The sequence below is a fragment of the Pomacea canaliculata genome, linkage group LG3 (assembly GCF_003073045.1).
Source record: "Pomacea canaliculata isolate SZHN2017 linkage group LG3, ASM307304v1, whole genome shotgun sequence".
NCBI classification, from domain to species: domain Eukaryota; kingdom Metazoa; phylum Mollusca; class Gastropoda; order Architaenioglossa; family Ampullariidae; genus Pomacea; species Pomacea canaliculata.
In genome coordinates this window covers 17067082-17088669 of record NC_037592.1, presented here as the reverse complement: position 1 = coordinate 17088669, position 21588 = coordinate 17067082, and the positions used below count along the sequence as shown (strand labels likewise).

The following is a 21588-nucleotide window of genomic DNA, read 5'->3' as shown; positions in this document are numbered from 1 at the left end:
GGTCTCTGATGAACCTTGCTGAAGGGCTACGCATAGCAACTTCGACCAGAAATCTTCACAACGCAAAAGCATCATTCTAAACATTACAATAAGCAATATTTTAATGTACATTAGTAACATTACATTAATGTACATTAGTACAGAAGTGACGTTAGTTTGAGGAGAGTGGTGTTGAGGGGGTAGGGGAGTTGGGAATGAAGAAAAAAAAAAAATAAACACATAGCTTAATTAGCTATCGCAACAAACAAACAAGTACTGTACATCTATTTGACTGCTCGGCTTGAAAATGTCTGCAGGTATTCAAATCTATAAACAATAATTGCAGTACCTTCCAGCAGACACCGAGAAGAAGGAACACATTGCAAGAAACGGAGATACACGTGCAGTCACGTTGCTAGTCACCTGCTTGCCCTTTCCGTCTATTGCGACAAGCCTGTATACAATGCCATTTCACTAGAGAGGAAAGACTGCGTTCATGTGTACTCTCAGAGCACTTCATGCACTACTAGCTTATTGTGACCTGTCTAGTGCCTCATCACAGTTCCCGTAATGCTAAAAATCCTCATAACACGACTAAAATATAGGGGCGTATATTATTGTCTATATTACTTTTTGGCCTTCAAATCCTCCGGCGGTGCTTTGTCCTCCTGTGGCACTTGGTTCCCCCTTCCTCCTTTTTTTCGAACGCTCGTTCCACTCCGAATATGTAGGACACCCTTTTGGTGCTCCAGCAAGCTGTGAGACAGACGTAGTGGCATCGCTTGATACACTGCCCTCCTGTAACACCAACGTAGGCGAGAAGGAGGGGGGCGATGGTGACACGCGACAAGCTGTGGTCATGACCGGGACATAGCGGCAAGTCCATCTGCGAGTCCACGTCACTACTTCTGTTGCACATGAAGGCCACTGGTCACTCAAGCGGCGGAAAACTGCCGCAGAACAGCTACATCTGCTGCCGAAAGAAGGGTGAGTTACGGTTAGGTAGGAACTGTTTCCTCACCACCGTCCCCCTCAAGAGCGGGCAGCACGCCTTGCTCGTCAAACAGGGTGCGACTGTATATTCTCACAACCTCGGTCCCAACTTGCTTCTTGCGCTGGTATCCGGATGCACCGCCCTTCCAAGACGGCACACTTGGTGTGGGTGGTAGGAGGGGAAGAGTAAACAAACGGGCCGAAACAAAGGCCTGGTTATTACAGCTGCCTGCGGGTTCTCACACGAAGCTTGGGCCTAGTTCGTTGACGCCTGACAGGCCGGCTTCGAGGAGCAGGTCATGGGACAGACACGCCGCATTCGTACCACAAGGGCGAGGGTCTGATGAAGCTGATCAGTTCTGGCCTGGGTTCCTCTCCCCAGTGCGCGCGCACGTAACCTACGTTAGAAAGACAACAGTGTTCTAGAAATAGCGCACTGAGTTTACAAACAAAATCTCATACAGAAAAAAGACGAGCGAGTTAAAAAGCTAGTTCACAAGTTTCAGTCATGAAACGCGTTCGTTTGCTTTCTACATTATGGTTGTAAAAATGAAGAACGTATTTTAAAGTTGGCGCTTTATAATTTCTTTTTCCTTTTATCTGATGGTTACCGCTGTTTCAGCCTCATTACTGATCACAACAATATAATTATAAAATATTGGTGTATTAAATGCTATTTGTACATCCGTGCAAAAGTTCACGAAGCTTCCTTGCATTGGATAGGCTAGAAAACAATTGACTGAGATCGGCCATACCTTGCTCAGTTTCCATGGAAGAAGCGAATGGGCTGACTTTGACCTTAGAAACATCCGTAGCGCCCACGAACTGGCAGTGGTCTTCTCCCATGCCAACGTCGTCACCGATGTTCTTGAAGGTATCCGTCAGACTCTGGCCCAGAAAGATCTTGTAGCGATCGCGGCTGCACAGCACGACTCCTACCAGTCGACCGGTCTTGAAAGTGGAGCGTCGCACGAACTGGTCCCCGAAGCAGTCAGTGCGTGACTTGGCATGGTCGAAGTTGTACGGAAGCCAGTCGTTCAGCACATTAAGCTTGACCTCCATTTTGAGCGTTGCCACCTCCTTGGACGTGGCGTTGGACGCCTGCACCAGCTGGTCGTGCGTGGACTCCAGGCTTCCCATGCTTCTCTGCAGGTTCCGGGTCTTCTGCTTGATGTCGTTGACATCCACTTCCAGCTGTTTGAAGCTGTCCTCCAGTTTGGAGGTCTTGGACTTGAGCTGCCTCTCGAAGCTAGACAAGTCGATCTGCAGCAGCAGGTTGCTGTCCTCCATCACCTGCAGGAGGAGATTTAACCTTTTAGGAACGGAGCTTATGTTTCGGGGAATCGTAAATCATGTATAAAATTATATACACTTTTGTTTTTTGGTGTAAATAGGTTGGAGACATTAGGCTAATGGGGAGAGAATTGCTATGGATAAGTTTGAAAAAAAAATGCTTCAGGAAAATATGAATGGGTTTATTCGAAGAGGACAAACTGGTAACACCGAACTGAGCTGTGTAAAATATATGCTCAGTCTTGTAAGCGAGTCACAAGCAGAAACTGTCTCTAAACAAAGTTATAATCTCAATATTATTGGCGTTATTTTTAGTTCTTACAGTAGAGAGCCTGCTTTTGCTTGGTGTGTATAGTTGTAAGACAGGTCACCAGCTAGAGGCCTGTTCTGGCTTGTGACTGGAAAACTTCCCCTTTGCCCGCCCAGCGGGAGATAAAGGCGGTGACAGAAGACTGGCTCCTCCTTCTACTCACAGTACCCTAGACGCACTGAACCACTTACGTTCAATACTCCTACGTAGACTGGGCTATGGGGCTCTTTACCTTTCTTAAAATGGGGGAGGGGGATCCTTATATGTAAAAGACATGCAAATAGACAGAAATGCACATGAATAGTAACATAGTTTATAGTTTGTGACCTGCATGCGCTGTCTGACTTCATCGGCGGCGTGTTTGAAAGAGGTGTTGAGGTGGCTGGTCGCCTGTTGGACATCACTGGTAATGTTGTCGTACAGGGACTGGTGCAGGAGTTTGACCACGCCGGCCTCTTTGTTCATGCGCTCCGTCAAGTCGCGATACTCCATCTTGGACTCATTGCGGTAATGCTCCATCGACTGTTGGTACACCGCCGTCAGGCGCTCCAGCTTCCGCACCTTTTACATCAGAGAAAAATACTGTGTATGTATCTCTATATATAGAGAGAGGCAGTGACAGGCATCATAATTAACGGACGTAAACGGATACATGGAATATGTTCAGCGGGTTTACTGTCTCTGGTGACAGTTTTACATTAGATTCGGATTATATCAAATTATTACTGCTGCTGCTGCTGCTGTTGTTGTTGTTGTTGTCGTCGTCGTCGTCGTTGTCGTTTTGTCAAACCGATTTTGATGCAGTTTGGCTTTGTGCTTTGTTCCTAAAGGATATTTTGGTTGTGGGTGAACGGGTGGGTTGGAGGGCGAAAGTTAAAGGTCTTCACTGTTCACAAAGCGACCGTTTAAATCTCCTTCCCAACCCTACCCATCCCGCCGTCCGACCGCCCATCATCAAGGTCTAAGCGCTAGACCCGGACTTCACTTTACCTTCTTGTTATGTTCGTCTATCAAGGCCTCTAGGTAGCGAGTTCCGCCCTCCACAGTCATGTTTTTCTTGAGGTCTTTCACCGTCTCCTGTAGCTCAGATAGGCCCTCGGTGCGCGCGAAGACAGTCTGGATGCCTTGAGATGCTGACGTCATCTCCAGCTGCAGCCCTTTCACACTCTGAAGCACCCGCAAAACAGAGGACCTCCCGTTAATGTCGTTTGTCCACACATGCTTTCCGTTCTACGTGACGTTGTACCCATTTTATGTGTATGGAACGTTTTCAGGATAACATAGATTTTTCGATAACTAGCTCAATAAAGCAAATGATTTCGTCTTGTTAAAACGACCGTGACAAGAAGAAAAATAAAACAATGCAAGTATTACATTAATTTATAGAAAATGTTCCTAATAGCAAATAAAGAGTGAAGTAGCTGGGTAACACTCGCCTCTTCCAACTGCTTAACGCTGTCCGTCATTCGCTGCTCCAGTTGTTGCAAGCGCTTCTCCTGGTCGTCTAAACGTGACTGCACCACAGCATAGCGCTTGGAGACCAGGTCCAGGATCTCGTCCATCTTCTGCTGAAGGATGCGCTGGATCTCCGTCTTCAGCAGCTCGTTTTGCTGAAGCAGCTGACTGTGATCGCGCAACATGCTCTCCTCCTGTTGGCTGCGGTCAGTTTTCTGCTGCTCCCCCTGCTGCACGGCCGTTTGTCCCTGGCCGTCTGCAGTCGCCTTGCCCCCTTTGCCGTGCATGCGAGCCTGAGGAGCGTCCGCGACCTCTTTGACGATGACCTCACCGGTGGGCACGTGCAAGTTGGTCTGTGTGGTGTGTTCCGTGGGACCGTTGTCCGCGTCGGTGAAGGTCAGAACCCCGCTGACCTCACCGAGGTTCTCAGGCACCGTGCCACTGCCCGCCTCGCCCGTGTCTGGCGACTTGCGGGAAGATTCGTCCCCTTTCTCGAGTGCCGTTGTCTCCAACACCACGGGGCCCGATGTGATGTTCCTGAAGATGATCTCCACTTCCTCCGTTATCTGCCTTCTTGTCGAGTTGATCTGCTCGACGATGTTGGTTACATCGTCGGTGAGAGCTAAGTTCTTGGTGGAATCCGCTCGTAGCTCAGCCGGTGCAGTCGTCAGTGAGTGACTGTCGTCTGCTACCAGGGTCTTTTCCCTACCTCCCTCCTCTCCCCTCCCTTCTTCCTGCACCTCCCAGTTGCGCGTGCTGTCCACGCGGGGCACGACGTTGATGACCTGGTTGTATTGTGTGTAATTGTCAAGCAAGACCTTGACCTCCGAGTGCACCAGCGCCTTCACCAGGCTTTGCAGTGTCTTCTGTTCGTCCAGACTTCGTCCACTCACCACTATGGCCTCTGAGTCCCGCAGGCTGTTGGATATAACTTCCTTATGAAAAGCAGATGACGAGGGGAAAGACGACGACGACGATGATGTTGCCGGCGCCGCCCGCAGTTTCCTAACTTCCTCCTCCAGCGACAAAATGCGCTTCTGTAGGAGGCCATCTGTCTCCTGAACAGGCTTGACCTGCCGGTTGACCCGCTCCTCCATCTGGTGCAGCCGTTCGCTGTTGATCTGTCGCTCCTTCTGTAGCTGCTCCTGCAGCTCCTGCATGTGTTGCTTATACAGCGCTACCTTGGTCTCCATGGCGTTCAGGCGCCGCGTCACGCGCTCCTCCATGTCGCACGACGACTTGACCTTGTCACGCGGCACCACAAAACTCAGGATACAGTTGTCTTCCATTCCGTGGAAGTCCAGCCCCGCGGCCGGCAGCACCAGGCGCCCCATGGACAGCACGGTAGTCAGCACCAACAGGCGCCTGCCTGACGTCATCAGCGCCATGGCCTCTTGCCCGCTGCGTTCACTTTGCTTGCTTTACGTCTCGGTTTGTCCTCCCCTCTCGTTTCTTACCGAAGCTCGCCTCAGCACTCGCACCTCGCACAGTTTCCATCACATATCACTTTTCGTCGTCCTCTCTTCTCCTCCTTCCGTCTTTGGTAACGAAAACGTTTCATTTTGCATGTAGGCACATCTCTCCCAAGTGAACAACGCCGAGATGCTTAAATTAACGCTCCTGGCATTGAACATAAGAGTAAAATATACGATATAAATATATTGTGGGGAAGTAATCAACAGCGATGAATGAACCAGGCGCCAGCAGGCAGGTGGAAGCTTTGCCAAGAACAGCCACAGAGCTGCCACTCGTTGGTTATAGCGTTACTGGGATCGCGAGCTTGTCATTAGCAGCAGCCTACAGATAGGCGGAATGATGCACGGGGGGTGTTAAAAAACACCTCATCTGCCATGTACTGTCTAGAGGTATCTAACACAGACCTACCTCGTGGTCTGTCTCTTAGTGCCTCTGTTTGCCGCGGCACGTTCGTCGCAGCACTTGCAGCACAGCGCGCAGTACTTACAGCGTCTAGTACATTCCCTTCTCGTCTTTTGCACTCGTGTGGCTTGACCATCCGCAGTTAGTTGGTGTTTTACACCATGGCAGCAGCTGAGGCTATCTCATGGCGATGACCATCCGCAGGCCTGGAGAAGAACCAAACAAAAAGTGACTAGAAAATGAAAATGTATTCCTAGCAGCAGCTGGCTAACATTATAGTACATCAGAGCGCTTCAAGCTGACCGCACTGCCTCAGCGCCTTCTACAGACGAGGTTAACTGTCGGGTGAAACTTGACGGATATCACAGATTGTATAGATATCTACAGATATAATTCTTACAGTTTGTGTAGCCTGAGAGAAAGCTGCCTTTGTGTGTTGTGCTCGCAGAAGGAAGATATAACACCTTGATAACGTATTCTGTACAGAAGTTTTTAAAGATTTGTAGATCACCAGGAAAATTCATTTTGTGCAGCAGTCTTAACTGACTACTGGTAGGACCTCAAAGTTACATAGTAAATGATTGATCAGTTGATTAACTATTAATCTAGAGTGAAAACCCAAAGATGGCCTCAATGAGATTTCCTGATAATTGTCACACTCATTGAAGAATGTGTTGCTACTGTTTTAAACAGATCTCCCCACCACTAATGACAATTGGTCTCTCTCTATTCCCCTTCTCTCTCTCCTATTTGAGAATTACAGTGGTGTGTGTGTAATTCACCGAAGGTGCAGTTTTATGTTTGCTTCACTAGAAATGAAAACACGGTATCTATTATTACAGTACAGCTACGTGTGTGTTGTTAAACTGACCTGTTAAAGCAGAGAAGCCGATCGTGGATTTTTCCTGAGGACGGTAGACGGTAGCATGCAAGTGGCAGTCTTGGTGAGACTGACCAGTAACTTATGAGCTAGGTGCGTTTCTAGTGAGAGAGATCTCAACAGGATGTTCCCAGTACCACCTTCCTAGCCCACCCTAGACGAGCCGTCAGCTGAGTGGCGGCCCTGGAAGTCGCTGCTGAGCATGCGTAGTGGCGTCAGCGCCGCTGTCCGTGACGTGCATGCGTTGTTTTCATTATGTCGCTTTGCTGGGAGGGTCTGGGAACAGCTCTAGCCCTTTGAAAATGACTCAAATCAACAAAGTTCGGCAATGTTCCTGTTGTGAATGTCGTTAAGAAAAGTACTTCTCATTTCCTTACTGCAGTGACGATCTGTGGGAGACGACGTTTCCGGTTTTGTGTTTGACTGAAGACCGTACTTAATCTTTGGCCTCATTGTCAGTCGAATTCATATACATTTTCTCTTCTTTCGGTTTGCTCAGAGTTGCCTCTTAATTAATTGTCCTCGATATAACTGTCAAAAGCGAAAATTGTAAATGACAAGCGAGGGAAACACGGTCTTAAAAGAGAGCCAGAGGGAAAACAAAAGATAAAACTAGAACGTTTCTCCAATCCGAACATCAGGACAACGCCTGCTAACATATTTTCATTCAAAGCTGGCTGTCAAAGGCACTTAAATTCATAAAGTAGTTGGGACGGCAATGTCAACGAGCGCACGTTAGCTGTGGGAAAAAAGATCTAACAAGGATATCAGCTCAGAGTTACCCCGGAATTGCACCAGGAGGCAACGACTTCAAGTGTAAAATCTTATAAGGCAGTCAGACGGTTGTGTATGCGAATATCTGTGTGCACGTGTATTTTGTGTGTGTGTGTGTGTGTGTGTTATTGCTTGCAGTATGCAACTTTACACCGTTTTTCCGATCCTGATAAAATTTTGCAGGGCTAGTCTTATTTTTATCTGTTATGCTACCCCTGGTTCAAGATAAAAATAAAATGTACTACGCAGAGTGTCATTTGAGAAAAAGAAAAAAATCCCGATGTTTATATTCCTCTCACCATGGTGTGCATCCTCCCCACCCTGTCTTTTGGTTTGGTCCGCGAGTGCACTGACAGCCTGTCAGGAGACGGCATATCATCTAAGCAAGCTATTACAAATGGCCTTCAACAGGTATTCAGTACCTGTAATAACGACGAACGCGGTAGACTCGAGGTCTTTGTTGTCTTCCATTACCTCACTTTGAACTACTTTTCTCTTTCTCTCTCTCGCGCGCGCGTGTGTGTGTGTACACGCGTGTGTGGCAGGATTTTGAATGTGCAGCCGTTACCGTTCGACTGATGATTCACAGCGTGAACACTCAGCTTGCACTCATCACACCCTGAATGCGTCTTGCAGGTCGAACCATGCTGAAGTGATCGCCTCTGGCGTGCAACACCAGTTTCATTTAGGTTCATAAAGACATGTTTAAAAAACCCATTGTTAAAACTCGCCCATCCTGTCATGTGTCATTTATCTAAACTTCCTCGGCTACACAGCCACGCAGATGAGTGGAGACCGCAACTCTATACTTGCTGGTCGGGTTGTTAGGATCTCCGTTAGCAGTAAACTGGCCGTAGGACTGTTAGTGAACTCTCTAAGGTCCGCCTGTAGATGACTGGTGGCCCAGAAACAGATCAGATGGGGGTAGACACCCGTTTTGTTGGTGCTGGCGGTAAACAAATCGCCAGCACCCCCATCAGCCTCAAGCCGACACCTCTTCAGTATGTCTCTCATCCTGCATCTGCCGCCATGCATCTTATCTATACAGGCTCGCCGCCTCGTGCCCTCGTCTGCACTCAAATCGCACGGGAGGTTTGCACTGCACGTGCTATGCGCCACGTGGCTTTAACCTAAACGTTGTCTTTTTTTCGTCTTCTTTGTGTAAGTAGTTCTCTTTGGGCATGTGCAGTTAAGGGGAACAGTTGTCTCCTTGTTGCCATATGTAGAGGATGTGTTTTTTCCTGCCATTCCCATAACCGTCAGTTTACACAGACAATGGCCTCCAGCAGAAAGCCGGAATAGAAGTTGGTGATAGCCCATTATCATTTCAAAGCCGGGCCGATAATGTACGTTTTTATCATTTCCTCATTTCTTTTACCGCACCCATCCAAGCTCTTGGGCGGCGAAGTTTTATAAAAGGGCACAGACCAGTCTATCCACCTGCTTCCTTATTGCGTGTTACATCTGAAACTTGCGGCTTTTAACGTGACAGAATTTCCACCCCATAGTTTATGATCGTCGCCATATATGGAAAAGGGTTTATTAACTGAAACCACAGTTTGAGAGATAAATATTTCATGCCAAAGTGGTGTAAAATAAGCATTTTCGTAAGCAGAGACATATGGTATGCGGTTGTTTTTATATACTAATGGTCGAAATTCGAGAGCTAAATACTATTCAAAATGCTTAGAATGTCTTACTCTGCTCCTGGGAAGCCTATCCATAGGGTAAAAAAAAAGTCAAATCTGACCGTGAGTAGGCCACCCAGAAAAGGTTATTTCTTGTAGAAATTGCTTCTTTAACGCTGGACTAAGCTTTGTTTAGTTGATGTCTCTGACAACGGCATCGCCAGGCAACGGATGGATTCTCTGAGTTCCTGTTCATTGAGTAACATACGATATTTTATTTTAAATTACTGATTTTTAAAATTTCGTATTGCCTGGCTTGGTGGTTGGTAAGCTGTCCTCGGCACTTAATTCTAACGGAAGTCATTATGAAAGCAATTGCCAGTTGCGGTCAACAGTTAGCGCAAGGTCACCAGGTCACTAGAGTGTGAGGACCGAGCTGACCTTAAAGCAAGTGAATGAAAAGTAGACAATAAGAGACCAGCGAAGAACCTTTGATATATAATGGTATTAAAGACCAGTTTGTTGTGCACACTTGTGTTGATACCACCATGTTCCAAAACTAGCATCCTAGTCAGTCCTTCATGCGTCGATGTGCAGCAAATTTCTCCACATTCATCATGCGGTGCTTCTAGAAAAAGTGCTGAACGTGCACACAAGTCGCGAGAGCGCCTGCGAGACAGCCTCGAGACGGAAACGCTACCGCGTGCTTTATTTATTGTTTGAAAGGTCTTCCGTCTCAGGGGTTTGTGTGCACGTTATCAAAGAAACCCGTCCTCCTTAAAACGATCTTTAGGGGATGATTTTTTCTTTTCTTCCCTGGCAGTTAGTGATTCACTGCCACATGATCAGCAGTGCGGAAATGGGGCCCTGAAGCTCGCTGTGTTGTGTGTCAAGGATGTGGCAAGATGGCGGATGCCTATAAACACCACACAGACTCTCCTCCTGCACTTAACACTTGTATGCAGCCAGCGTAAGATGATACAGCACTCATATCGAGGTGGAGGGGATGGATTCTGATTCTATGACCACAGCCGTTGGCACCACTAGCACCACACGGACCTTCCGTTATCTGACGTCTTTGATCACCACACGCCATATAAACGTTTTGTTCCCCGAGGTTCTTTAGGGCGGAAAAGGAACCGCTTCAGGCTGTTGTTACACATAAAAAGATTTAGAAAAAAAGTCTTGGTACTTGAAAGTTGATAAGGTATTACTTTGCAATATAGTCATAGTTCGTGTATCACAGATCTGTTTAAAATAGAGGCAGCATCGTTCAGTGGTTCCCCTGTGTTTTAACAATCGTATTGGGGGAAAAACAAGTGGTTGGACTTTGTGAGAGGGATGGATTTGGGATACAGAGGGACTGAGTGAATGACTGATCGGTCGTTTGCAGCTGTGTCTCTGTTCACATGGGGCACAGAGTTTCAAGACTTAAAGATGGAGATACTTCATTGGAAGAAGTGATGACTAAAAGAAATAAAGGAATAAAAGAAAAATCCCTACAGAAAGAAAAGAAAATAATGTGGCTTTACCCTGCTAGCACGCAGCCATAAAACTTCTCATCCTGAAAGTTGATCGTGCTTGTGAGCAAACAGACTTTTTGTTAAGCTGTCATGCGAAGGAGGGAGGATGGGGAAGGGACAACAGCGAGGTGCAAGCTGGAAAGCACTGGAAGTTAAACGGTCGTTTGCCAGAAAAATCTTTTGTTACCGACTGGAATGTCAATGTCACTAGAACCAAAGAGCTTAATATAGACGCTCAGTGTACTCTTGGCACGAACCCTGGGCAACACCAAGAGAAAGAGGTGCGGTGGAAATGGCGAGATCATGATTCTCAAGATCTCATCTCCAGGGACGCCTGTACATCTCAAAGCGATGTCTTTCTTTGGTGCAAATCCGCAATGACAGCTGTTTCCATTACAACTCCTGTAGGTGTGACACTAGTGGCGCTGATTGGAATCGGTTGGGGGAGGATGGGTACGTGTTTTCATGTATCACCGCAACTCGTCATAAAATCGCCCAAGATGCACAGCTTTCGTCGTTATTTCAACTCTTGCCTCGTTCCTCGTGTGACTCTGAATGTTGGGAGAGGGGTCGTGCAAGCCCTCACGTCTTGTTTGTTAAGCACCTCATTAGTATTTTACGCAGCCACTCCTGCAGCTTGCTGACTTAACATTGGGGTCCATGATGGCCAACTAGAACCAGCCCTCACTCCACCCTTCCTCCTTGACCGTCTGCTGTAGACATTTTCTCGCAAGCTTTGGTCACTAGACCATGATAACACTGTGTCCAACGAGGTACAAGCTTCACACTGGCACACCAATAGCCGATAGGCTCGTACATTGTTGTCGGCAGAGAGGCTTACCGCTGTACCTTCTTCAGATGTACTGGTGGAAGAGGATGTCGGTGACGTGTGAAGGACGTACTGTTCTTCTGTCTGTGATGCATGCACGATGATGTCACTCGCTCATCGATGCATGAAGGACCAATTAGGATGCTGGTTTTGAAACATGGTGGTATCAGCACAAGTGTGCACAACAAACTGGTCTTTTATACAATTATACACCAAAGGTTCTTCGCTGGTATCTTATTGTCTGCTTTTCAGTCAGTTGCATCTAGATCATTTTGGTCCTCGCACTCTACTTCCATATATTTGTGGTCAAGCGTGCACAGGAGGCACAAAATAATTGAAGGATGTACTTACAAACATTCTAAGACTGAATACCTACTTGTACTATTGCACGATCACTCTCTAAGTCTTCATCTGCTTAGCTTTAAGCAAAACGAAATCTTTTTGAGAAACGGTTTTTTGAGAAGACGATATTAAAAACACATACATCAAGGTGCGGTTTTGATCTTAAAGGTCAATCACACATTTTCACCTTCAAATTTTTAACGTGCATGGGCACATGGCCAATAAATACAAAATTTGATTTCGTATCCAGTGCATAAACAGTACATAATTTCCAGACGTCTCCTTTCTATGCGTACATATAGAGAAAGAAAAAATAAAACAAACAAAGCGACATTAGTGTTGCGATGTTCACCGAGTGCTGAAACTGGTAACAATAACAAACAGAGAGAAAAAAAAAAGTGAGAAAGGAAAAGATTTTTAACGTGTAGAGTAGCAGTGGGAATAGAGAAGAACTATCTATAAAAGAACACCTATAAGACTAGGTACAAAAGATCTTTAAGCTATTACAGGGGGACTAGTGACAACAGTTTGTAACATTAGCATTTGTAAACAAGTTACTTACCGGCTTTTTTAAAATTCAATTTGTCTGTCAGCGACACAATTTGCTCAGTCCACCTTCAAGAAAGAGACTTCTGGCATGGGTGGTTTCCCACACCTGTCAAAAACAAAAATGCTTGACCTCTTCAAATGGAGATTTCTTTTTCTCACTTGGCAAACCAGGTTTTTGTAGCTCAAGATGCGCTTGGAGTTCTCTTGCACGTCTTCAAAAGCTTAGCGGCATTGGTGGTGCGGGCAGTGGCTCTGAGAGAGCTTGCAGATGCCGCGCGTGCACCGACAGTTAGACCAGCAGCAAGGCGGCTCTCTTCTCAACACTCGCCAGGTGGCGGAAGGGTGGGGGTAGAAAGAGGATAGGGGTTAATAAGAGGTTGGGGGTGATGATGGTGTGTGTGTAGGGGGAGTGGATGGGGGAGATCGGCTTTTCCGTTGTGAGAGTGCCGCAGAAGAGAGCAGTTCCTGGCCCCAGTACTTAACGACAATTGGTGGCCCTACGCCGTGGCCACATTACCCCGAGGCACAAACATGCGCATTAACTTTTGTCAGCTGAAATCCTCGTTTTCTTTGTCAGCATAGCGACCGACACGTGCTCTGATGTACCGTTATTTCTACTGACGTCAGTTCCAGTCTTCCTACACTTCCGGGGTCTTTTTGCGATACTGATTATCATCACGTGGGCTTGCCGCCTCCAACCCCCTCTCCCCCATCCCCGCACTACAGTCTCTGAAATGACGATATTGCGGTAGTTGGTAGCAAAACACGCCATCATTCTTTCCCCGATAGAATTGAGTAATATGTGGAACACAGTTCTTTTTTCCCATTTTACCAATCTGGGCATGATTACATATAAACACTTGATTTGAGTAAAATATTCAGATATAAATTCAGCTTAAGGCCTAAAGCTGCTGTGCTAAAAAAATTATTGCGGAATATTATTTTATCAGCGCGAAACCGTTATCCAGAGAGCTGTAGGTGTGGCAAGGCAATGTGACTGATAATTTCTATGTGCCGATATGTTCCGAATTTAAAGGATTTCGAATAACTGTTCTGTTGTCAATTTTCCCCTCGACTCACTTGCGTCGACAAAAGACTGTACACAGTCTCAGTGAATGGGAGCTGCTGGAACGGTCTCAGACTTTAACAGTCAAGGACTGGAACGGTCTCAGACTTTAACAGTCAAGGACCTGCGTAAAGTGTGGTGCCATAGTATACCAGTCACGACCTCTGACTGTTGGGCCGCGGTTCCAATCACGGGACTATATACGGTATTGTGCGGGATTGGTACTTTTAATTGGACCATTGTGCTCATTCAGGGACTTTCATATACCTGTGGACCGCGCTAGTAGTCACGGGCATGCATACGTAGGTACCAGTCTTGGACCTGCATGTACTGTGGAAGCACTGTACCACTCACAGGACGACATAAGACCACCGTGCCAATCTTGTCAGTGCCTACCAGCGTGAGCACGAATGGTAGTACTCATCAAGTTTTGGCAGCCACTGAACGTTTGTCTGGTTTGGACACCAGCTTATTTGAAGCAAAAGGTTGTGTGTATGTGTGTGTTTGTCAGCGAGAATGCGATAAGGAGCAAGCTGAAAGACTGACCACAGAATTCAGACTTAGAGTGCCAATACCTACAGGGCTGTGATGCCAGAAACTTAGTTTGAGCTCAGTGGCTGAGATGAGGTGACAGTGTATCCGTTAACAAGTACATACATTTTTCGTTCTTCTTTTATGGTCGAGATGGTCACTAATAAAGTCTTTGATTTTTTGGTGGCTTGTAGTTCACATGGTAAATAGCCTCAGTGTTCTTCTGCAGTTCCTGCATGAGCATTAGTACAGATATCCCGACATACAAAGGTTACCAGGAATCAGTAACTTCTTCACTCACTTCTTTCTCTTTAATCAGGAGGACTAGGTAGATGATCCAAGTCTGGACTTCATAAAACGTCTGAGGAGCAACAACACCAGTTAGAATATAAAGTATGCATACACACATGTCCAGACATAAAATAATATTCAGGAGCCCTTTGAGAACACATCAGCTAGCAGCTGACAGAGCTCTCGTCTAGGACAGAGCCATAAGTCTTCATCAGTGGTTAGCAATTTACATGCGCAGTTTGTAGTCTGTGTGCACTTAGCTGTGTAGTGGCCCTCCATGAAACATTTTAAAAGGGGCTAGGCTGAGACAATTACTTTTTCGTTACACAGCATGCACAGTTACATGTAATTGTGTGTTTGTGTGCACAGTATTTTTCTTTTCATATAATGAGCAGACATATATGCATAGCTTTTATTTTTTTTTAATTTTAGCTGGCCATTAATGGGTTTTATTTTTAATTTTATAGGATTTTGTTGTAAATCATCAAGCCAGACTTTAGGACTGTAATGTTTTAAAGGAAAATCTTTCCTCTAGCCTAGATTTAGTTTGTACTGTTCATTTTAATAATTGATAACTGTTGTCAGATACTGCCAGAGCAGCTATTGGTATTTCAGCAAAGGCAAGATTTTTACAGGTTTATATCTTTGCAATGCTCTTCTCTCCTTCAAGGCCTTTTCCTTCCCTACCACTAGTCAGTAGATGATGCGACAAAACTGCAGATAGCAGGTGCTAAATGTTTTTCTTTCCACATTTCTTTAATGTCTCTTCCATTTGCAACTGGCTTAATTGACAAACCATCTTGTAACTGAGAAAATTTGTTTCCCCTAGACATGAAAAGATTTTGTATTTAAGACAAAACATTTGCTGGTTGATGTCATTGTTAATGATTGTTAATGTTGATGTTTTCTTGGTACAGGTGATTGTTGATGACCTGGACATGGGCACAGTGTTTGAGTTTCCCTGCTTCCGGTGGTTTTCACTGGATGAAGATGATGGGCAGATCTCCAGGGAGCTCATCCTCAATGTTGGCCCAAGAGATGCTACTAATGGTAAGCTGCTTTCTATATCAGTTACACATCTTCTATGGAACAGGACTTACAGCAATACTTCAAAGAATGCCTGACAATATGTATCCAGGTCATCAGGCTGATCACAATATAACTAAGATAATTGATGTCCAAAAAGAACTCTTTTAATCTCAAGATTATTTAGCTTTTTTCGCAGCAGCTTTTAAAGAAAAGGTTCAAGCAAATGTTGAAAGGTGCAGTAGTTTAAAATTATAAATAGCTTCAGTAAATTTTCTTCAGTTGTAAAACTCTCTCTTGTGAGCATGCAAGTATGTGTGTCTGTGTGAGAGAGAGTGAGAGAAGCATGTGTGATTGCATGGTGGCATGAGTAAGAATCTTGTGGCATGGAGATGCATTCATTTTCAGGTATAAAATGTTTATATATATGTCATGAACCAGCCTGGTTCAAGGCCAGAACAGCAGCTGAAGCGGGTATACATAATTACAGAGGGGCCGTGGTCAATGGAAGCGGACAGCGAAAGGAAGCCTTTCTGTCCGTTTCTACTTGAAAGATCGCCGTGTCTGATAGAGGCGATCGAGGCCCAGGGTAAACGGGTGTAGATAATTACAGGTGGGCCGCAGTCCATGAAAGCGGACAGTGGAGGGAAGCCTCTCTGTTCGTTTTCATTGATGTGACAGGTCACCTTGATTGATGTAGGTGATCGAGACCCAGGGTAAGGGGGTGTAAGGTGTAGTAGTAGAGAATAGCGCGGTGGTCAGTAGTGGCCTTAGTACTAGAGAGATAGCGTTAGGACCAGGGATGAGGGGTGGCGAGTAGCCACGTGGCCTCGTAGTATATAGTTAGGGTTAGAGGGGTAGTCGGGGCTTTTTCCCTCGTGTTCCAGCAGAGACATAGTCTCTGAGTGATTGTCAGTCGCAGGCAGCAGGTCTGAAATAGGGAAGCCCGTTCAGTCAGAACGTATCACTACCTGCTGGCACTTGTGATCTGGTGGAGTAGAGAGGAAGGTGTGCGCTGTAACCAAGGGTTAATTCTCCCATCGACAAGTGGGGAGTTTACTGTGTCCGGCAGCAAGACGTGCGAGGCAGCGGTTGGCAGACCCCACCGTGCCACCGGTCCAGGTGGTTACCTACAGAACAGCCTACAGTCATCTCTACTAAGAATATCGTCGCTGCATCCATTGCCTGGGGCAACTGGGTGGGACAGTGACAAGAAATAATCTACGAGACCGGGTGTATGCAGGCAGCTGCACCCGTCTTCAGGAAACAGCGACTTCCAGTTCAGAAGTCAGCGCTACTACGAGTATCGTCGCTGCACCCGTTGCCTGGGGCAACCGTGGTGGGATAGTGACAAGGAATCGCCTAGAAGCCCGGGTGTACGCAGCCAGCTACACCCATCTTCAGGAGGCAACGAGTGAAGCAGTCGAGTGGGACTATCAGTACGATATTATTCCAAGACTGTGAATTGTGTGTCAGAGACGGACCGCGTGTCCGGACTTATGTGCAGATACGTGCAGATACGTAAGATCATATTATTTTCTCAATTCATTGTTTAATTGTCTTCATGTCAACCTAATGTTCTTTTGTTTTAATTATAATCTTTTACTTTGTACACTGCCTTGTCAGTTGAGTGTTTGCGCACGCGGGTGTGACTGCTAGTCAGGACGCGTGCGGACGTGTGAACGGGCGGATGAGAGGTGAGGGTGAAAGAGGGTGGAGCGAGCCAGCCAGAGGACCCCTTTCCCCTAAGGGCGAGTGAGGCCCATCCCTCTACAGCCACGCACTGTTTTCATCACAAATGGGGGCTCGAGCCGGGATCTGAATGTTTAGGTTGACCATTTGTTTTCAGGTCCAAAGAAGAGGTCGAAAGTGCGAGTGTTGTCCTTCGTCCTATGTCGTATCACTCTTTATACATGACATGTTGTTGAACCTAGGATTCTGTGTGTATTGATGTATTTTACTATGCTAGCTAACTTGTGTGACTATCAGAATTGCTTAATTAATTGCTGATTTGACATCAATGCGCATCGATTGTAAACAGGTTGCAAGTGCCCAGCAAGTAGCTGAAGCAGAATAAGTGATCAGGGGAGCTGTAGGGTCTCTAGAGTTAGTTACGATGGATAAGAAATTCTGTCTAACGCGCCGTGAAAAGTTTAAGGAGTTGAAAGAAGCCGGAGTAGAGCGTGGGCTAGTAGGAAAAGATTTATGGCAGTATGTAGACAGAGAGTTGGACAAATGGTGGGAAGAAAAAAAAGAGGAGAAAGATCGAGTCGAGCGCGAGCGCGAAAGAGAGTACGCTGAACGCGAGAAAGAGCGCGAGAGGAGGAGAGCTGAGCGCGAGAGAGAGTACGCTGAACGCGAGAAAGAACGCGAGAGGAGGAGAGCTGAGCGCGAGAAAGAGCTAGAAGAACGCGAGAAAGAGCTAGTAATGCGCGAGTTTATAGAGATGTTAGAAGAAATCTGCGAAGAGAAAGGTAAAACTGAGGAAGAGTCACGAAAGTTTATAGAGTACAATTTAAAGGGCTGTCGCTGGGGAACGATAGCCGAAGAGAGAGAGGAAAAGACTAGAGTAGAGGAGGAAGATAGAGTTGCACGCGAACGCGCGCGAGAACGGGTCAAAAGCCAGAAGGCTGGAAAGGAAAAGGAAGAGCGAACAAAGCGTGAGAAAGAGCAAGAATTTCTGAGAGAGGTGTGCCGGTTAGGCAGAGTCAGCTTAGATGACAGTGATCCGGCCGAGGCAGTTACTTACAGGTCAGAGCGCGGGGTGGTGGCCGCTGTTAGCTGTTCTAGGTATGGGGGTGCAGGGCATGACCCGAGGTCTTGTCCCCAACAGTCCGAGAGGCTGAGGAGATCTGTAGGTGTGAAGTGTTACAGCTGCGGGGTGGTAGGGCACTATGCGCGCAGTTGTCCCCGTGGTTATGAGTTACGTGAGGCTGTAACCACGAGGGGGGAGAAGCTAGCTAGCGAGGTAGATGCTAGCAACGCATACGCTAGTGACAGGAGTGCTACCGATGTACAGGTTAGCGACGTAGGGCCTGGCGATGCGGTGACCAGCGGCGCGTATACTAGTGGTAGAAATGCTGCTGATGTTAAGGTTAACGAAGTGAATCCTAGCAAGGAAGAAGCTAGAGGAGTAGAAACTGGCGAGCAGGCCAGCGGGAAGGAGGGGGTTTTCCCAGGAGGGGGGACTACCCGTGAGAGAGGAGGGTTAGGAGGTGTAGATTTTCCTAATCTCCTCGTGAGCCAAGCCGAGCACAGTCACGCTGTTAGGCAACTGCAGGTACAGGACCAGGGTCTTAGGAAGACGCGAGAGCTGGTTAGCGGTACTAGGGCATTGCAGGCAGCAGGAAGTGGCGATCGCGAGAGGCGAGTGCCGGTTGGTAGAGCGGATCTGCTGCAGGCGGGTGACACTGGCAAACTTGAGGAACAAGTGCCAGCTGTCGTTAAAGAACCGCTGCAGACAGGCGACGGTGGTAGTCTTGGAGGTCAAGTGCCAACCGTCGTTAGAGGGCCGCTGCAGGCGGTTGACAACGGCCATCGTGAGATGTGGGAGCCGACTGTCTTTGAGGTGCCGTTGCAGACGGGAGACACTGGCAATCTTGAGGAACAGGTGCCAGCTGTCAGAGAAGTACTGTTGCAGCCAGAGGACTGTGGCAGTCCGAAGAGACTGGTGCCAACTGGCAAGAGTGGTACAGACTGGCACCGGCTGGTACAAACCAAAGACGGCGCTGATCCTGGAGGCCAGGATCCAAAGGTCTTTGAGGTGCCAGTGCAGACAGGAGACACTAGCGATCCCGAGTGGGGGGTGCTAGCTGTCCGCTGCGTCCCAGTGATCGCAGACGGCGAGTCGGGCCTAGGTGTGAAACCGGCAGTATCGCCAGCGAAGAGGGACGGGGAGGTGTGGGTGACTATACAGACAGTGGTTGTCAAAGTAAGCCCCACACTCGCAGAATGTGTGGAAACTCCCAGAAGTGACCGCACGTTTGGAGCCGTACAGATGAAGAGGCACGACGAGATGCAACTGGAGGTGCAGCAGCTGGAGGAAGCCATTCGTCGCAGCAATACAACATATGAAGCGGCGAAGAGACTGGAGCAAGCAAAGCAGAAAGAGTTGCAAGATTTGCTTCGAGCGATTGCCGACAGAGAGCGGGAACATAAAGACGCCCGAAAGGCTCTGAATCGTGTGCGGAAGAAAATTAGAAAAGAGGAAAACAAACTCAACAAGTTAGTGTCTAATACAAACACCACCCTGGGTCGGATCCGGACAGATCTGGTCAGTAAGCAAGAGCTGGACAAAACAAGTCAGACACGTCTACAGCGCAGAAAGGAGGCCAGCGAAATGTATGCAAATGAGAAGTTTGGTGAGGTGCAGAACCCTATTCATAAACTAGAGAAGAAGATTGGGGAACGCAACAAGGGGAAGAATGAAGTGGCCAAGACTTTGTCAGCGTTAGTAGAGGGAGCACAGAGGCTTCACAAGGACGCAGCCGAGGTGCAGGCTCTCTTAAGGGAAGAGCAAGCCTGGTCTGGAAACACACTGACTGACATCCAGCAACAGTGGGGGCCGAGGAAACAGCACCCACATCAAAATCAAGAGAGGCGGCGGGCACAGGCAGAAGTGGCAGCCAAGCCGCGGGTAGTGCAGCAGGTTTCCAGTCCCGTCAACAAAAGCAGTTCTCAGTTGAAGCTCACCTATGCGATGCAGAAGCTGGAGCAGAATGAGCTGGAGAACTTACGGACACAACTTGCAGAGGAAACGAGTGACTCTGAGAGAGTCCGAGTAGGTGTGAAAATGCACTATCAGTTGAAGGCGAGGGTAAAGTCGCCAACGATGCATCAGACTGGCGGCTTGCACGACCTAAGCCGGGTCAGCAAGCCAGCGAACCAGCAGGGTAAGGGGTCAAGAAGCGTGACCGGCGAAGGCACGCTCCTCACGGCTGGGTCAGATAGGACATCACGTGATGTCAACAAGAAAGGTGGGGCCGCATCGGTAGAGATAGGTGAAACGCTTTTTGCCTCAGGTGGCCAGCGCGAAAGGGTGCAGCGTGACCAGAAGCGCGTAGCGGTGCCCTTGATGAGGACACCGCGAGTAGGTCCGGTGTGGCCAACGTCAACGCGTTGCTCATGTAATGAACAGTAGTAAGTAGCCTGCGTTATCAGAAGTCGTTGCATCCGCCAGAGAGAAACGTAAACTGGCTAGGTATGGATTTAGCCGCAGAAGTCGGCCTAGATCTGAAGTACCTGGAGGTGGGAAAAGGCAGAACTGCACAATAATAACCGACTGGTGATGGGGTCGCTGCTCATCCAGAAGCACGACGCCCACTTTACACACAGTCCGGGCGAAGTTCCGAGGTGTAGGAACAAAGCGTAGGAAGAGAATCGAGTTTGGCAAATAGCAGAAATTGCAGGAGAGGTGCGACGGGGACACGGACGGGGAAGCCGACCGTATGTCGCATGTAGATAGAAATCAGCCGATTGCGGTGTCGGCGAAGGAACAGTAAGACGCGCGGTAACCAAAACAAAAGCGGTCCCGCGGTCAGGGTACGTTGGTTGGCTATCAACGAACAGCGTCGGTAGGGTAATTAACCCAGGGGAAGAGCGGTACGCGCTACCTGTCACTGATCCGATCATCGATGGTTCAGTAAGAAACTGTTCAGTGACAAGATGACGTAGCCTTACACAGGGATAGGGTCAAAGTTTAGTGATGTCAGGTCAAGTATAGTGCCGGACATACACGGGCCGAAGGGGCGTTAGTCATGTCACTGGCGGGGTTAGCATACGGCTTGACAGCATTGGATGATGTGCAAAGATTCATTCCGTACTGGGCGAATGGGATCTTTGGAAGGGAAACGACCGCAAGAGAGAACTAGGCGAGTCGCGTGTGCGTGGGTAAGCACACCCTTAGCTCTGTAATGGGTCGTGTAAAATATTTATTCATGTATATGATTTGAAGATTTTGCGTTTGGTATCTCTCTGTAGGCAGAGTACCAGTAGGTTGTTGTTTCATAGAAGCGGCAAGATGTGTTACTGGAAGCGTGTCGCCCGTAATGTATGGAAGTTTTGATAATAGTTTTAGGCTTCACTGTGTTCTGGCCTGATTTTTAAGCAAAACCCCAGGTTTTACTCTTGAGTAGGGGGGTGTCATGAACCCCTGGTTCAAGCCAGAACACAGCTGACGGGTATTACATAATACAGAGGGGCCGTGGTCAATGGAAGCGGACAGCGAAAGGAAGCTTTCTGT

The 21588-nt window shown here is 47.6% G+C and overlaps 3 protein-coding genes across 4 annotated transcripts in view; 2 read left to right on the top strand and 1 right to left on the bottom strand.

The window, feature by feature from the left end:
* LOC112558986 (lipoxygenase homology domain-containing protein 1-like) overlaps positions 1 to 21588 on the top strand; it is a 57265-nt gene that overhangs the window by 8503 nt on the left and 27174 nt on the right. The window contains 1 exon segment of the mRNA XM_025229775.1: positions 15239 to 15371. Coding sequence (XP_025085560.1) covers positions 15239 to 15371 — 133 coding nt within the window.
* Positions 78 to 12783, bottom strand: LOC112558524. Of its 2 annotated transcripts, none has more exons than XM_025229018.1 (6): positions 12447 to 12783; positions 4012 to 6114; positions 3566 to 3742; positions 2903 to 3136; positions 1728 to 2265; positions 78 to 1370 (listed from the first exon to the last, which is right to left on the bottom strand). In XM_025229018.1, the coding sequence occupies exons 2-6, from the start codon at positions 5416 to 5418 to the stop codon at positions 1270 to 1272; spliced, it is 2457 nt and encodes an 818-aa protein (XP_025084803.1). In that variant the 5' UTR covers positions 5419 to 6114; positions 12447 to 12783; the 3' UTR covers positions 78 to 1269. The 2 variants fall into 2 exon arrangements, with proteins under 2 accessions (XP_025084803.1, XP_025084804.1); XM_025229019.1 differs by lacking the exon at positions 12447 to 12783 and adding an exon at positions 6780 to 6972.
* Positions 15599 to 20512, top strand: LOC112558523. The gene has a single exon (XM_025229017.1). It carries the CDS (start codon positions 17464 to 17466, stop codon positions 20485 to 20487), a length of 3024 nt encoding a protein of 1007 aa, XP_025084802.1. The 5' UTR covers positions 15599 to 17463; the 3' UTR covers positions 20488 to 20512.

Coding starts and splice junctions, on each gene's coding strand:
- LOC112558524 (XM_025229018.1), bottom strand. CDS start 5,418: ATGGCGCTGATGACGTCAGGCAGGCGCCTGTTGGTGCTGACTACCGTG. Junction 3,137..3,565: donor TAGACGAACATAACAAGAAG/GTAAAGTGAAGT, acceptor CTGATGTAAAAG/GTGCGGAAGCTGGAGCGCCT. Junction 2,266..2,902: donor AAGTCAGACAGCGCATGCAG/GTCACAAACTAT, acceptor CTCCTCCTGCAG/GTGATGGAGGACAGCAACCT.
- LOC112558523 (XM_025229017.1), top strand. CDS start 17,464: ATGGATAAGAAATTCTGTCTAACGCGCCGTGAAAAGTTTAAGGAGTTG.